Below are 15120 nucleotides of genomic sequence, written 5' to 3'. Positions count from 1 at the left end.
GGATGCAAACGCAGAGGAGACACGATCAGACCCATGGTTTCTTGCTCTTGCTCGCCTTCTTCAGGGGTTTGCTCCATAGCGAGTTACAACTCGAAAATCGTATGTCTCGGTAGTGTACAACGTTTACAGCTCTACGCTTAGCGCTATCTTACGCCGACGCAGCGCTAGCGGACACAGCGATCTGCGACAGTCCTTGCTGAACCGAAGGAGCCTTGGGCTGCGCCTGAGGCGCCGGCGGCTCGTCGCGGAGGCAAAAGTTGCAGTACAGAACGTCCTCTTCGGGACAGTAGACATAGTCACAGGGCCCTGCAATCAGTGTTTTTACCTTCGCCTTCGCTCTGAAGAGACTCACAGCCGCGGTTCTCGCCGTCGAAGGTGCCAGGGCAGACGAGCTTGATCGACATGATGTGATGGGGTTAAGTGAGGCGGAGGCGCGTAGATAGAGGAGTGGAGATCTGGCAAGGCAAAGCGATGCGAGTTGGTCAGGCGGGTAGTATAGAAGGGAGAGGTCGATGGGCTCTTATGAAGCTGCTGTGTGATGGCGGGAGCCGGGATAGCGGTGCTGTCGAGCTAAATTGCTGATGGAGAGTGACGGTGAACTGAGGGTATCACCAGAATCAATCAAGGAAAGCGTTTTGTCCGGTGTATCAGGTGGCAAATGGATGTCACTCGATGGCCTCAGATATCGGAGTAACGGAAGGGCGAGGGTGCCGAGCGAGATTACTCGCACCATCCTGTTTCGCACAGACCCCCTCTGCATCACCTGGCACGGTGACGCGCCATCGAGCCAAACTTCAGCACTCTGACGTTGCAAGATTTTATTGCTGTGCAGTGTAGAGGCAAATATGAGTTTAGCGGATTTCAGCCAGTTTCAAGGAGGTGCCAGGGGTGTCCCACACAACAATCAGCACACATGAGTCCATCGGATGCCGCAGGGATCTTGCTTTCCATGCGACAGAGGCGGGTGATGATGGCTCGACCTCTTGCCGAAGCTTTCCATGCATGGTGTAGAAACAGCCTCGACCAGTCTGCTGCCCCTCGTGTGTGGCCTCATCCTCATCCGTGTGCGCCCCAGCATTGTCGGTCGGTCGCATAACAATTCGCCCTGCACTACAAAATTAACTTCCCGTAACCTTCGCACGGACTTCTTGTGATCACCTGCCTGCTCCTCCGGATTACTGCAAAACCTCTGAAGCGAGAGCCGCCCGCAAGTGAGGCCCGCAGCGAGGGGTTGTCTTTCCACCCAAGAAGCTTGGACATGATAATATGCCTTCTGCACGAGGCGACGCCACACCACTGTCGAGAGTAGGAGGTCCAGTGAACAGGCTGTAAAGTATTCGCATGCTGCATATCACATATGGATGGGCATAAGCAGCGACTCATTACCCAGGATCAATCGGGCGTCCGCAGGATAGAACCGCAGCATTTCATAGCATTCATACAATGGGGCACAAAGCAACTTCTTCATCAACTCAGGTATGCGTTCTCCAGTCCGCCGTTCTCGCCACCCATACTAAGCCTCATTCCACTTGTCAGGCGGGGTACGGCGACAGTACACGCATGCCCACGCCGTCGTAAAGCGCCAGCTGCAAAAATCTGGGTCAGTGGCGGCGAGATGCGGCTCACTACCGGCGTTCGTCCCGTGTTCGTCACCAGTACAGGGCATTGTCCTTGGTGGTGGCAATGGCGATCAGTGTGCAAAGTATGGGTGGGAGTTGCGCACGAGATTGTTTATATCGCACTGATCGTTCGAGTCAGACGCTGTCGGAGACGGCCGAGGGTTGGGGAACGATGGTGGCGCGTGAGGCGATAGCGCTCGCGTCTTCCTCGGTTCCCATCGTCACCCATTAGCACATTCCGGTGCGATACTATCGCTTGGAGTTGGTTCGGTGTAAATGGTACTTCAGTCCTACGTCCCGATCTCGTGGTCAAGATGGGAAGCCAAGACGAACAACGACTAGCTGGGCCTGGATCAGAGGAGGATGAATTATACGCAAAGGAAGCTGAAGGACAATAAGACGAGCTCACCATCCGCGCGTTTGACTTCTTGCCATCCAGCTTCTCTGAAGAGCGAGGGTGGCGGCCCCACGTGAGTGTCCGTGCACCAAACTAGACTGATCCCATCGGCCGATCACGGGTCGTATCGCAGTATCCGTGCGCGGCGCCGCTCGCGCAGCTGGGCTGCTTATTAGTGCTTGTGTATCGCGTCCGACCCCATCCTATCCAATCGCTATCGCAATTGCATGCCAACGAGCTACAAATGAGTGAATGAATGAGTGTGTCTATTGCTGTGTGTCGACGAGCGCGGCAATACCGAGAGCGAGACAGGAGCGTCCGGCGCATGTGAAATCCTGGACTGAGGGTGTGCCGTGGCCGGGTGAACCGCGTCCACAGGCAAGGGAGTGAGATACAGTCGGGCTCGAGGCCGCGTGTGATGGGGGTTTTTGATCAATCGTCCGTGCGTGCGTATTGGTGTCTGAATTGCGCCGTGACAATAGCGCAGCTCGCTCACTGCCTCGTCGGAGGGTGGCTGGGATTCGTGATGTGTAGGGGGTTGGTACGCTCGTGTGTTGGAGTACCGACGCTCTCCTCTCCGCCAGAGTACGTGCCGTACGCTTCGTCGTTGTACGAGTGCTGCGGGTAGCCCTGGCGACTGTGGCGCTGCTGATTCGGGTCGTCATCGTAGTACGGGTCGTAATAGTAGCCCTGGCCACCCTGCTCCATACCATCGTAACCACGGTGCTGGCCATCGCTAACGTACTCGTGCGCGTCATGGAACGGGCCATCGTCGTGGTAACGGCCAGCGGGTGCGTCGTGGTAGCGGGGATCCGAGAAGTCGGTCCCATACGCGCCGTACGCGCCAGCGCCAGCACCGGCAGCGGCAGCGACGCCCGTAGCGTGAGCACCGCCGTCGCTCTGGAGGGCGAATGGGTCGTAGCCGCCACCGTTGCCATACGTTGTAGCGTAGTTGTTGTACTGCTGCATTGGTGCAGACATGGTCGACGGGTACGACTCGGACGTCGGGTGCGAGGATGCAATGTCGCCCTCCTCGTCCAGCGGGGAGCGGGCGGCAGCAGCCGAAGCAGCGACAGCCGCGGCAGTGACCTCGCGATCGAGACGCTGGCGGCGGCGTTTCCGGAAGAAGATGAAGCCGAGGGCGGCGAGAATGGCAACAACCGCGAGACCGACAACAACAAAAACGCCGGCGACGGCGCCCTTGTTGTTGAAGAATGACGACGAGCCGCCTGAAGATGAACCCGAGTCCAGGGCGCCAGATGGGTTGTGCACAACCCGCGTGACAGTGAACACGTTACCGCCCGACGTCGTAAGACCAGTCGACGTAAATGACGAGGGGATCGTAGTGATCACGTTTCCCTTCGAGTCGGTCGTGGTGATCCGCACGGCCGACTCAGCGGTCGTTTCAGGTGCACCGGTCAACAAGCCTGGGACATTGGTATCCGAGACCCAAGTAACACGCGTCGAAGTCGGCGGGAGGCTCTGCTCTGGTGCTGGGACAATGACAGTGGACGTCAACTGCTGAGGGGCACTGTAGAGTGTATCAGCATGTGGTCTTTCTTGGGATAATGGGATGGTACGGTGCCTCGGCGGCAGGGTGAGTAGCGGAAGATGTGACAATCGGGCTCCCATCCAGGGAGACTCCAAAATTGACGGCGCTTGCACCACTTGGCTACCCATGCACATGGCATCCACAGAAAACTCACGATGGGTTCGACTGGCCCGCGCCTGGTTGCTGAGTCGGGGTAGCCGGTGGGTCAACCGTGACCTGCACAGTTGTCTGAACGGTGGTGCCGGGGTTGCCGCCACCATTGCTAGTGCCCGGGTTGGGGTTGGGGTTTGGGTTGGGGTTGGCCGAGGTGCCAGGCTCCGGGGTGGTCGGCGGGTTATTGGAGGAGGGCCCGGGAGATGGTGGAGCCTGAGAGGTGGGGGGCTGCTCAGTTGTGGGAGGAGGAGCCTCGGTCGTTACGGGCGGCTGTGCAGTGGTGGTGGGGGGGGTTGGGAGACGGCGAGGAGGCTGGAGGAGGATCGGATGATGGGGCAGGCGTGGACGGGGGATCAGGGGTAGGCGTCGGTGTCGAGGGTGGTGGTGATGACGAGGCAGCTGTCAGGACCACGCAATGGAAGAAGTGGCGTAAGTGGGAGAGGTCCGCGCAGAAGCGGCTACAAGATAGAATGAAGGGGGCAACTCACGAGGGGGTTCGACTGGGGTTGACGGCTCTGGTGCCGGTGTGGAAGCCGGCGGAGCAGGTGTTGTTTCGGCGCCGGGGGATTGGCTCTGACGAGGGTAGAGGACATGGCGGCGGTCTGCCTGAGGGACAGACTTGCGCCGACGGAGACCAGGAAGACCGGCCTGCATGGCGGAGATGGCGGAGGGGGGGAGGGGAGGGAGGGGAGGGAGATTGGAGGATGGAGGAGTGTGTGAAGAGAGCTTTGTTGGAGTCGGAGTGGGGGTGGTGCGTGTGCGAGAGAGGAGAGAGAGAGAGATTTGAGGTAGTCACTGGAGATGGAGCGAAAGCCACGAGCAACAGAAGCAGATGTAGAGGATGTGGAGGATGAGAGAGAGACGGAGAGCGAGCGGCGTGGAGGACGGGGGACGGCGGCGAGGAGCGGGGCGGGGCGGGGCGGGGCGATTGACGAGAGAGCGCCGAGGGGGGAGCGACGAGAGCAAGAGCGAGAGAGAGGGAGAGGGTTTGGAGCCACAGGGAGCGGGGAGGGCAAAGGCAAATCAGGGACCGTTGCAGGGCGGCTCAGTGATAGCTCAGGGTTTTAGATGAGGCAAGAAGTGGGCACTCCTCGCCATGCCATGCATGCAGCAGCCTCATTCTTCGCCTCCCCTTCATCTCCGCTCGATTTACTTATTCTCGGGATGCCAATGTCTTCAAGAGTCTTGTATTCAAAGCGATCATGGTGATGGTACAAGAGACTCGTCCAGGATAGAGTGGGAGAGCGCGGGTGTCCCGGAGAGTGCACGTGCAGCAAAGAACAGATCGCCCTCCTTCTGTCGCGATCTGATCGTCTGTGCCATTCATTTTCAACACAAGATTAGACAAGCAACGACTACCCATCCACAATAACTCACCTCACGCATACAAATCCTCACTGCAAACACTGGGCGCAGCAATGGCAGAGTGAGCAACATGCGACATGTGAGGGCTGCATGAGGCAAATCTCGTGGCTAACTCAGGACTTGACAAACCTCAATCAAGCGATCATCCGCGTCCCTGTCTATCGCAATCCCCACTCTCTGCTCTCCTGCCGGCAATGCTACCAGCGAGCGGACGTAGCGGGAGGCTTATTTGGATGGCAGGCAAACTGCTTGTGCTCCTCCCCCGATCCCCCCGAGCTTCCACTCTCTGCCAGGTTGTGGCAGTCTCAGAGGGTGAGAGAGGGAATCACGTGAGTGGGCCTGAGACTTCTCTCTCGAAAAAAAGATGACGTACGTCAGGGCCCCCGAAAGAGGTGAATTTCAGGCACCACTCTAATGACGACAAGGTCCATTACCCGATTGGCACTCTTGAAACCACGCTCCTTGTGGTCTCGCTGACTCTTTTTGCCTCGCTTGAGCTACTTCTGTTGTCGCTTGAGGTCCGCCGACGACGAGGCACGAGGCCAAGCAGCCAGCGGGTGTCACATTGACGGGCATCAGTGAAGCTACCACCTGTTGTATATAATGGGTGTTCAGCGACGCCCGCAACGAACGAGGCAACGGCCTACCTTGAACCCAACCAGCCCCAGCTCAGATATGGTGCGATGCTGACATGGGAACCGCTTGATAAATCAGTAACCAGCTTCCAGCATCGTGCCGTGGCACAGGGCGTCCGCCCAGAGGCACCGACTGAAGCGGCAGCGTGCGGTGCGTCTGAGAGATTAAAGCCAGGTGTCAGTCAGCCAACAGCGGTCAGCAAAGCCATCGGCTAGAGGTGAGGGGCGGCCAGCGGCCAGCGGCCAAGGATGGAATGCAAGTTCTCTATCCATGCCGAGAGTCACGGGGCTGCACTGCCCCACATGCCTTGCGCCCATCCTCTGCCCACCTTCTCCGCCGGAAAGACAGAGCTCGGCGTTGATAAGCATCTTGAGTGGCGCCGGCGACGCTCTGGTCATTCTCGTGGCTCCGTAAATGACGCCTCGGAGCACTGCGAGTGCGCCGAGTAGATACTCGATTGGTACGAAGGCCTTGCGCCTCTGCCGTGGGAGGCACAGCGATGCGACGGGGTCGCGCAATGCATCGCCGATGCCGACACGCACATACCATCTACAATAGCGTGATCAGTGCGTGCGGGCGGGCAAGATCTTGCTCGGCTGGTAGTGCCCGGGGAAAGCGGCCGAGCGGACTGTGCTGCGCGTTGCTGACGGCCGTGACATTTCAAGATGAGTCCACAGCTAGATTTAGACTGATGCACCTCGTTTTGGACCGGCGCGGTCGCGGCCTCGACTCTGCACGACGACAAGCACCACCGATCAATCATAGGCCCTCTGATCGAAGCCCAACTGCGCGGACTGTGTGGATGCTGTCTGGCTTCACCTCTCGCGCATCGGCAAATGACCCGGGCTTCGGACAGACCGGGAGCCGTGTCACCACGCCCAACCCCACTCACAGTGCAACATAGTACACTGTGCATAGATGCTCGTCCTCTACAGCGCCTCAGCGGTCTCCGTAACTGCTTCTTGTGTGCTCGTGTGCTCGTATCCTCCCTTCTACGTTGCCATCGCCCTCGCCGCTGCTATTCGCTACACAATCGCTTCCTCCTCGACCTCGCCGGGGCAGGGCCTTGCCGGTTTGGCCGCGAGGCCCTCGCCGCCAAAGCTCGCGAGCCGAATGATCCGGCGCTGGGGCATGGGTTCGCTCTCGCGGCGCTTGAGCTGGCCCATGCGCGGCCCCGGGCCCTGCCGCGGCGATGTGCTCAGCACGCCCGTCTCGGCGACGGTGGGGTGCTGCGGCTCGTTGTCGAGGTACGCCGTCTCGCCGCCCCCAAAGGGGTTCGAGAACATGGTGCTGGCGTCGCGCAGCGGCGGCGAACCCGGCTCACCCTCGGACAGGGGGAGCGGCGCGGGGGTGTGGTTCAGCTTGCTCGCGTCCATGGCTGGCGACGGGTGGGCGGGTGCGTGCGCGTGGTCGTGGTCGTTGGCGGCGTGGGCGTGCGGTGGATGCGCGGCGTTGTGCTGCGAGTGCGCGTGCGAGTGGGTGCGCGGGATCGGTACTGACGACGACGGTGAGGACGAAGACGACGGAGGGGCAGCGGTGGTTTCGGATGTGGTACTCGCCATCTACTGTCAGAGACGGAGAGTGGACGATGGTGAACTCGGTTGGGGGAGGGCACCGGGGGGGTTGGTCGGTGGCGCTGTGGACGGATAGAGGTCACGGGGCCCATCTCGAGCTAGCGGAGGTGTAGATGTGGCACGCAGCCGAGGCAGGATAGCAACGCACAAGGGCGTCGCTGCGGCGGCCAAGAACTCACTGTGAAAGTCGTGGAATGCAACAGTCGCGGTAGCGAGGCTATCCTGTGGCCTTGGGGATAGATAGAGTTACGGGCGCGGCGGCGGACGTGGGCGACAGCCGAAGTGGAGCTGAATAGAGGACGGTGTGGAGGATCAAGTTGGCAAAACGCGTAAGAACCAACCGCCATGACGACGTGAGCTTTGGCTGACATGGCCCTTTGCTTGCAACACGTGACCTCGTCTCATCACCGTGGCCGAGGCATCCTTCTGACATCCTACCATTCCATGCCTCAGCCGAACTTGCCGAGATCTGGCTGATTCTGCGCCATGTCTTGACCCGATCTTCTGCGACGCTCATCACGGAGACCGAGTGGAAGTACGCGGCGCGCGTTGGCAGCTGAGGGACTTTAGTACCTCCCTCCGCTCGCCGGCACCCCCGAGACTTCATCTCCGCGCGCTCCACTCTGTGCCTCCGCTTCCCCCCGTCACATGCTCGGCGATGCTAGACATAGGCGCCGACAATGCATACCTATTCTCACTATATAACGAGCGTCATGATTCTGCTGTCAGCAACGCTCTGCCACGATCTGCCAGAGATCTAGGAAGGGCTTGGCTCGAGGAAATGGAGGGAACGTGTGTTGTGTAACGCAGTGGAGCGAGAAACAAACGAGGCACTCCACCTCTCGGCACGCAATTCGGACTCAATCTCGGAGGGGGCCTCGGCCCCGTCCCCGTCCCACGCTCCATGTACCTCCAGGCTTGGCAACGCCATCCACGCCATTGTCGCGCTTGTCACACTGCGCCACTGCGCACCGTGTCGTGTCTCAGATCCCCGACACGTGATGGCTTTAAATGGCTCATGACACGCTGCTCGATTGTGGATGCGAACAATCCCCAAATGCCTCTGTGCCGCACAGGCCTGGCTTGCGCCGCGTGGACTCACCCATTGGTACAATATGCGTCCACTGTCCTCCCATCGCCGCTTCCCTGCCGCAGCCCTGCGATATCTTGGTCGTTGCCAAAGGCTGCCAGTAATAGACCGGCGTCTTTGACGCTGGCTACCAAACTCGGGACAGCTGCGAGCGTGGTCGCCTCGAGGATGACTCCGAGGAGGTTCGTCTGCTTTGCAAAGTTGACTGCCTCGCGAACGCTCAGGCAACGGTTGTCGGGCTCCGAGCCAGGTGCGACCGGGACAAGGCGCGCCCCGCCAACCTGGCGTCTGTCCAGGCCGCAGTACGATGCAAACATGACGGCGTCTGGCGTTAGTTCACACAATAAAAAAGATAGACCCACAATTTGGCTGCTTCCAGTTCAGCGCTGTGCAGACGGTCGGGTCAAAGGACGAGAACAGGAAGCGCCTGCCGGGTGTACTCCTGCCAGCGTCGTATACTACCTGGAGGACCGCGTCCACGAATGCGTTGACCTCGATGCTGCGCGCAATGCCGAGGCGGGCGGCGTCAAATGCTCGGGTATACCTGAGGCACAAATTGATGCCAACCTCAGGAGGTACAAGGTCAAGAACATCTTTGAGACTTGCGTACTGGCCGGCTACAAGGGCGTGCCACCCAGCTAGGCTGTCGGCGCGACCGCTCTTGGGAAGCGTGCGACCGTGGGCTTGCGCGAGCGCCTCGAACTGCGCAAACGTCAGGTTCGACACACCCACATCAAAGTCGGGCACGGGCAGCTTGGCATCCGGGTAGACGACAGGAACGCCGTCGCGAGTCACTTGCACTTGCAGGCGCATGTAATCGCCGCTGAGCGAGGACGCCGTCACAAGTGCAGGCTCGTCCTGCTGAGGGGCGGCGACCGTGGGGCGAGCTGACGGGTTGAGCGTTGACACGCCAATGGGCCGGTGCGATTGGAACTGGTGGGCATGGTCCTGCGCTGCATTTGACGGCGCGACAGTGCTCTTCCAGTACGTCTCGACACGGCCGCCAATCTCGAGCTGAGCGCCCTCGAACGGCTGAATGCAGCTGACTTCAAAGGCGACCTCACCAATCGTCTTGAGGTGGTGGTCAACGAGGAAGGCAGTGAACCCCTTATGGTCCTGGATGTTGGTGAATGTGGAGGGGTGAATGAGCGCCCTGCCAATAACCTTCGACCCAAACGTAGGATACAGCGACACTTCGAGCGTGAACTTTTCGAGGGACTGGACCTGGAACGAAAAGACCTCGCGCGAATCGGCGAGCGGGAGAATGATGGAGTGCGGGTTGATCGTTGTGTCCGACTTGGAAGTCATGACAAGCTTAAGGCTTGACCACATGTGCAGCGAATCTGAGCCTGACGAGCGAGAGTAGATCTTGACGGGTGGCGTCTTCTCGTCGCCCTTGGAGAAGGGGTGCCCCAGAGAGAGCTGAACGAGGCAGCGCTTCGCCAAGAACTCGTGGCCATAAACGCGAAGAGGAACCATCGGTGGGGGAAGGGAGAGCGAGGGAATCAGCTCAAAGTCCTCCATCGCTGGAGGCTCGAGCTCAACGTCTGACCCGGGCGACATGCCGTCCATCTGCGGGTCGGCCGAAAGTCCCAGGTTCTCCATCCCGCGTATCTCCGTATCCCTCGTGTTGAGACGTGCGCCCGACTCAACGAGGAAGTTGAGAATACCAACCTGACCGAACCACGCGGCATACCACCCTGGTGATTTGCCATACTCGTCGAGGGCGTTGACGTCGCACCCGGCAGCAACCAGCACGCGAATGCAAGCGAGGTGCTCTGGTCGCCCGCCGACCGCGGCGTGGTGCATCGGCGTCCAGAGGTTGTACTTGTCAGGCTTGTCCTTGCCGCCACCCTTGCCCTGGTCGACTAGCAGGCGGCAAATGGCCTCGTGGCCGGCCTTTGCCGCAACATGCATGGGGTACATGCCCTCCGAGTTGGGGCGGATTTTGGCGCCACGCTTGAGCAGCAATTCGGCAACCTCGACGTGCCCGTACTGGCATGCCAATGACAAGGGGATCAAATCGGTGGACAGCGCCGTGGGCTCAACATCCGCCTCACCAGATACGAATATACGCACCACCTCGAGGTGGCCTTGCGTGATCGCGTGCATGAGAGGCGTGTAGCCATCCTTGTCCGTCGGAGACACCTTTGCACCAGCGTTGAGCAGTAGCGAGACGAGGGAAGGATGCCCGTGCATGGCGGCGTAGTGAATTGGGCGACGAGCATATGCATCCTCGCGTTCGATCAGCTCGGGTGCCTTGTCGATGCACTTTTCAACGAGCTTGAGCGATCCGTTGATGCACGCGAGGTGCAGGGGCCCGCGGTCGTTGATCTTGTCGACGTAGTGGAAGTCGAGGGGAAGCATGAAGACCAGGTCGAGGTAGTCGTCTGGGACGGTGAGAGCTGCCCGCCAGACAATACGCATCGCTCGGCTGCCCGTTTTGTCCTTTGCCAGCAGACGCTTGGCCTGTTTGAGCCAGTGGGTAAGGGATTCACGACCGCCCTCGACGACTTTGGGGAGATTGACCTCAAGGTCAAGAAGAGCATCTGTAGCAAGTGCTTCCCCGGGGTCCGACTCGTAATCTTCGCGATCGAAGGTGAGGGCGTCTTCTGCAATTGGTTCGGGAAGGTCGGCCGTTAACAAAGAAGCAGATACAAGGTCGATCCCATTCCCCATGTCGACGAGGTTTGCTGCCACAATGTCCGAAAGGCGAGCGATAAATTCGCGGTTGAAGCAAGGCTGCACCTCGACCTGGCGCTCAAGGTAGAGCTCTTTTGTATTAGATTTCGAGCGTTTGTCCCACTTCTTGAGAATCTTGCGGAAGCCCGTAGCGTTGATCTCGATGAATCCCTGGAGCTTGCCAAGGTCACGCTCAAACAAACGCCAACCTTCTTCGAGCGAGCTCCACTCTGCCGAACGCTTCTCGCCCTCGCCAACGTCTGCGCCGTCCGACCCGAGCTCGCGCTGGCTACGCAACAACCTCTTGCGGTTACTGAGAAGAGTGAGTAGACGGAGACGGAGCTCGCGCTCCTTGATGAGGTAGAACTGGTTGATCTAGGGTCAGCGCCCCACCCCACCCATTGTGGTATGCAAGCTTACCTTCTCAAGTTCGCGCTGGAGGAGGAAGAAGAATGCGTCACGGTGCGCCTTGAAACTGCCCTCGCGCGCGCTGCCATTGCGGTGGCTTGCGCTGATCATCGAGTGCGTCCCGCCGGGTGCCGGAGGCTGCGCCTCGGCGGGCAGCGGCTCGAGATCAAGGGAGTCGCCTTCTGGATCAGCTGTGACGGCAATGGAAGGGGTGTCGACGACGCCATCTGCCTCAACGTCGGGGGCGGCTGGTGCGCCGAGTGAAAGCGTGCTATCAAGGGCAGGGAATGTGGGCGTCTCAATTGCGCTGGTAGCAGGTGACGCGAGGTCGGCGCTGTGCTTCTTGAGACGGCCACCGGTGGCCAAGATTGCGACTTCGCTGGCTGGACGACCGGCAGCGAGACTGTTGATGATCTTCTTGAGGGCCTTGTAGTTGAGGTAGTACTCTGACCAACCGGCGACCTGGGACGCGACGATGCTCTTGCCGAACTAATTGTTAGCCAAGGGCGTCAAAGTGGGGCGCACCTTCATAGTTCAGTGGAGTCGGGTGAGGAAGAGATCGGGACGGGATGGAAGGGGGAGGGGACGTCGCTTTGGGGTGGGATATGGGTAAGAGTGGGTTCTACAAGTAGAGCATGGAGGCGATGTGGACAAGTGGAAAGAGTGAGAAGCGTGGCTGGAGGCTGGAGGGCGGTGACGAGACGATCGCCCGATGTCCGGCTGTCGTCAACAAACCGAAGATGAACGAGGGCTGGCGGACGCTTCGGAGTGCTGGGCAACGGTGCAAGCGGCAAGAAACGATTTGGTTTGTCTGTGCAGGAGAGGCGAGGAGGAGAGAGGAGGCGCGTGAGAGGATGAGAAGAGGAGAGGAGAGGAGTGGAGAGAGAGCGACTGGAGAATCGAAGAGCAATGTGTGATGGACGAGGAGCGAGAATAGTCGCGACGCGTGGGGGGGGGGGAGGAGGGGGAGAGGGAAGGCCATCGCTCGCTGCGGTGGAGGTTGGCCGGCATGGCCGGAATGCCCGGGTGGCTCACCTTGGAGGCTTGAGGTCAGGGACTATTTGGGGCTGATTAGGACGGGGGTGGATTCGACAATCTCACACACGTGCGTCCAATTTAGATTCCGTCATCATCCCCTTGCAATCTTCCAAAGATCGAAATGTCGCGCGCGCGCCGCAACCTTCCGCCGTGTGCTCAGCCTCATGCCGCTTACCTTGCCCCCCCGCGGCCACGACGCCGGCTCTCGCTTCTGCTTCTCAGGAGGTAGTGCTGGGCAACATCGCCTAACTCATGCCACATGCCACTCGCGCCTTGCTCGTTTGCTCGCTCGTTTGCTCGCTCACCACCAAAGATGGACACGTCTCACCCGTTGTCGCTTCACCACTCCCATGTCGCACGGCTGCCAGCTGCCAGATCGCAGATCCACCGCCCGAGCCTCACCCGTGCGCGCGTGACACATTTCGTTTCGATCACCCGCACACGTTGCTGGAATAGCTCGCCTCCGTGGCGGGCTCGCCCCGGGGCTCCGACGCTCCCTGCAGCGCCATGTTCTCATCTCCTGGCCGCTCCATTTCTGGGCGCTACTGCTACTGCTACTGACCTGACCTGACCTGACCTACTGGGTGGTAGGGCGGCGCAGGGCGCCGGCGGGGCAGCAGTCGGACAAAGGTCGACACCCAACGGCCATCGGCGTCGGATGTCCGTCCGCTCGAGCTCGACTAGCTGGCTGCTTGCTCGTTATTGGAACATCGCTTGAAAGAGTAAACAGTTTTCGAACATTTCTTGTCTCTACTGGAAGAGCCTTTTATGCGGTACAGAGAAAAGAACGCTCTGGAACATAGTCATGGGAACAGCGAACAGCGAACAGCGAACAGCGAACAACACCGCGCGTTGCAACCGTGCAACAGTGCAGATTAGCAGGCATGCTCCTTCCGCAGCTCCTGTGCGCCCGACTTCCCCTTTCCCCACTCCTCCTCGGGATTTTGTTTGCCGAGCCATATCATGAAAGCATCTATGCCTGCTGGAGACGGAAAGTGGTGTTGGGCTCCGAGATCCGCTCCGCGCATTAGTCGGCCCCGATCGCGCGACCCCAGCGGGAGCGCTCAACGTTTACGAACGTGTTCCGACAAATGCTCAACTCAACAATTGCACAACTCTACAGCTCTACACTACTATGCTACTCTCTATGCTCCCGCGTGTCTAACCCGCTGCTAAGCGGCTACCTCTCCTTGCCATCCCCATCCTCGTCGCCGAGCGCAAAGACGCTTGGTCCCCTGTGCTCGCTCTCCTCACTCACCCGCTCGACTGCCCGCCCCTTGCCCTTATCCCGGCGCGGGGGGTAGGTGTCGTGCATTTCAAAGTCTTCCGCAGCCAACGGAACGCGCTCTTCCGAGTCGCGCTGAGATGGCAGACCCAAAGCGACGCGGCCCTGGCGGCGCAATCGGCGGCGACGGAAGTAGAAGTAGCAACCCACGATGCCACCTAGGATGCACAGGATGACGACGGCCGAGACGGCGTTGTACCACGCCTCCCAGTCACCGCTACCGCCCTTGAGCAGCGGCAAGCCCGCGTCCTCCTTGATCGTGCCAAAGTGGACGGCCTGTCGCTCGTCGTCGCCAACTTTCGAACTCCAGCCTCCTGTCACACCTGGGAGAAGGTTGAAGTCGACGTCCATGAAGCGAAGGATCATATCGTTCGTGACGTGTGGCACATCAAAACCCACCATGTGGCTCGCTTCCACCACTTTTGCGTAGGTCAGGTTGCGCACCTCGGTCCACTCGCCAGCATGGGTGCCGTTCACGCTCCATGGCAGCGCTGTTGCGTTCCCGAAGCCAGTGCCGCCCGACCAAGTCATGGCGTCGATCATGTTCTCGACGCCGACGTTGTTACAGATCAGGTCCTCGGCACCTGCAAACATCAACACCTTGAGCCCAGCCTCAAGGAGGCCAGGGAGCAGATGCACAGAGGCCGGACTGCGGCGGTTGTGTAATTCGTTGCCTACACGCCCGTTACACTCTACCCATGCCGTCTCGTGCATAGTAGCATGCAGCGCTTTAACAACGTCTGGGCGTCGCAGGAACGAGTAGACGTCTTCGAGGTCAGGCGGCCACCCCATCCCACACTTGGGGTAGTCGTCCGTTTTGCGAACATCGTAAATGTTCATGCAGACCTTCTTGCCGTTCAATCTGGAGGCAATGTCAGCATTTGTGTCTCACACCGGAGAGATAGTGCCAACTCACTCTTTGACAAACGGCTTTGTCACCTTGTGCATGACCCCCTCGCACGCGTCGATATTGATAGGCGTCTTCAGAGGGTCGGTGTACTCTTCCAATGACTTGTTGCATTTCTCCATCGCGGCGTCGAGCTCCTTGCCGGCCTTGGGTTAGGTTTGTTCAAAAGTTCTCCCTCACCGCGGAGCCCTTTGTGATGAGTTCCTTCTTGTACGCAAACTCCTGGTATGCTGGATATTGTCGCAGAGGATCAATCCATCCGTTCCCGATCGCGATACCCTTGAGGTCGAGCTTGGGAAGCTTGTCGGTCTTGAGGAGCGCATCGGCTGAGATCAGCAGGTGCTTTGAGGCCACCACGCTCTCGTGACTCACCAAAATACGGAATGTACTGCCCCGCAAAGCTTTCACCAGCGA

General features: G+C 59.6%; 1 protein-coding gene across 1 annotated transcript; it reads right to left on the bottom strand.

Annotated features, from left to right (window-relative positions):
• Positions 1-2508: 2508 nt before the first annotated feature.
• COLE_01690 (uncharacterized protein) lies at positions 2509-4314 on the bottom strand (the record flags this gene model as incomplete). The annotated part of the gene is made up of 3 exons (XM_018419638.2): positions 2509-3547; positions 3723-4120; positions 4210-4314. The coding sequence occupies 3 exons, from the start codon at positions 4312-4314 to the stop codon at positions 2509-2511; spliced, it is 1542 nt and encodes a 513-aa protein (XP_018276762.2).
• Positions 4315-15120: the final 10806 nt, after the last annotated feature.

Source organism: Cutaneotrichosporon oleaginosum (assembly GCF_008065305.1).
Source record: "Cutaneotrichosporon oleaginosum strain ATCC 20508 chromosome Unknown ATCC20508_contig02, whole genome shotgun sequence".
Classification (NCBI taxonomy): Eukaryota; Fungi; Basidiomycota; class Tremellomycetes; order Trichosporonales; family Trichosporonaceae; genus Cutaneotrichosporon; species Cutaneotrichosporon oleaginosum.
Note: the sequence above shows the minus strand (reverse complement) of the source record. Positions and strands in the feature narration are given on the sequence as shown.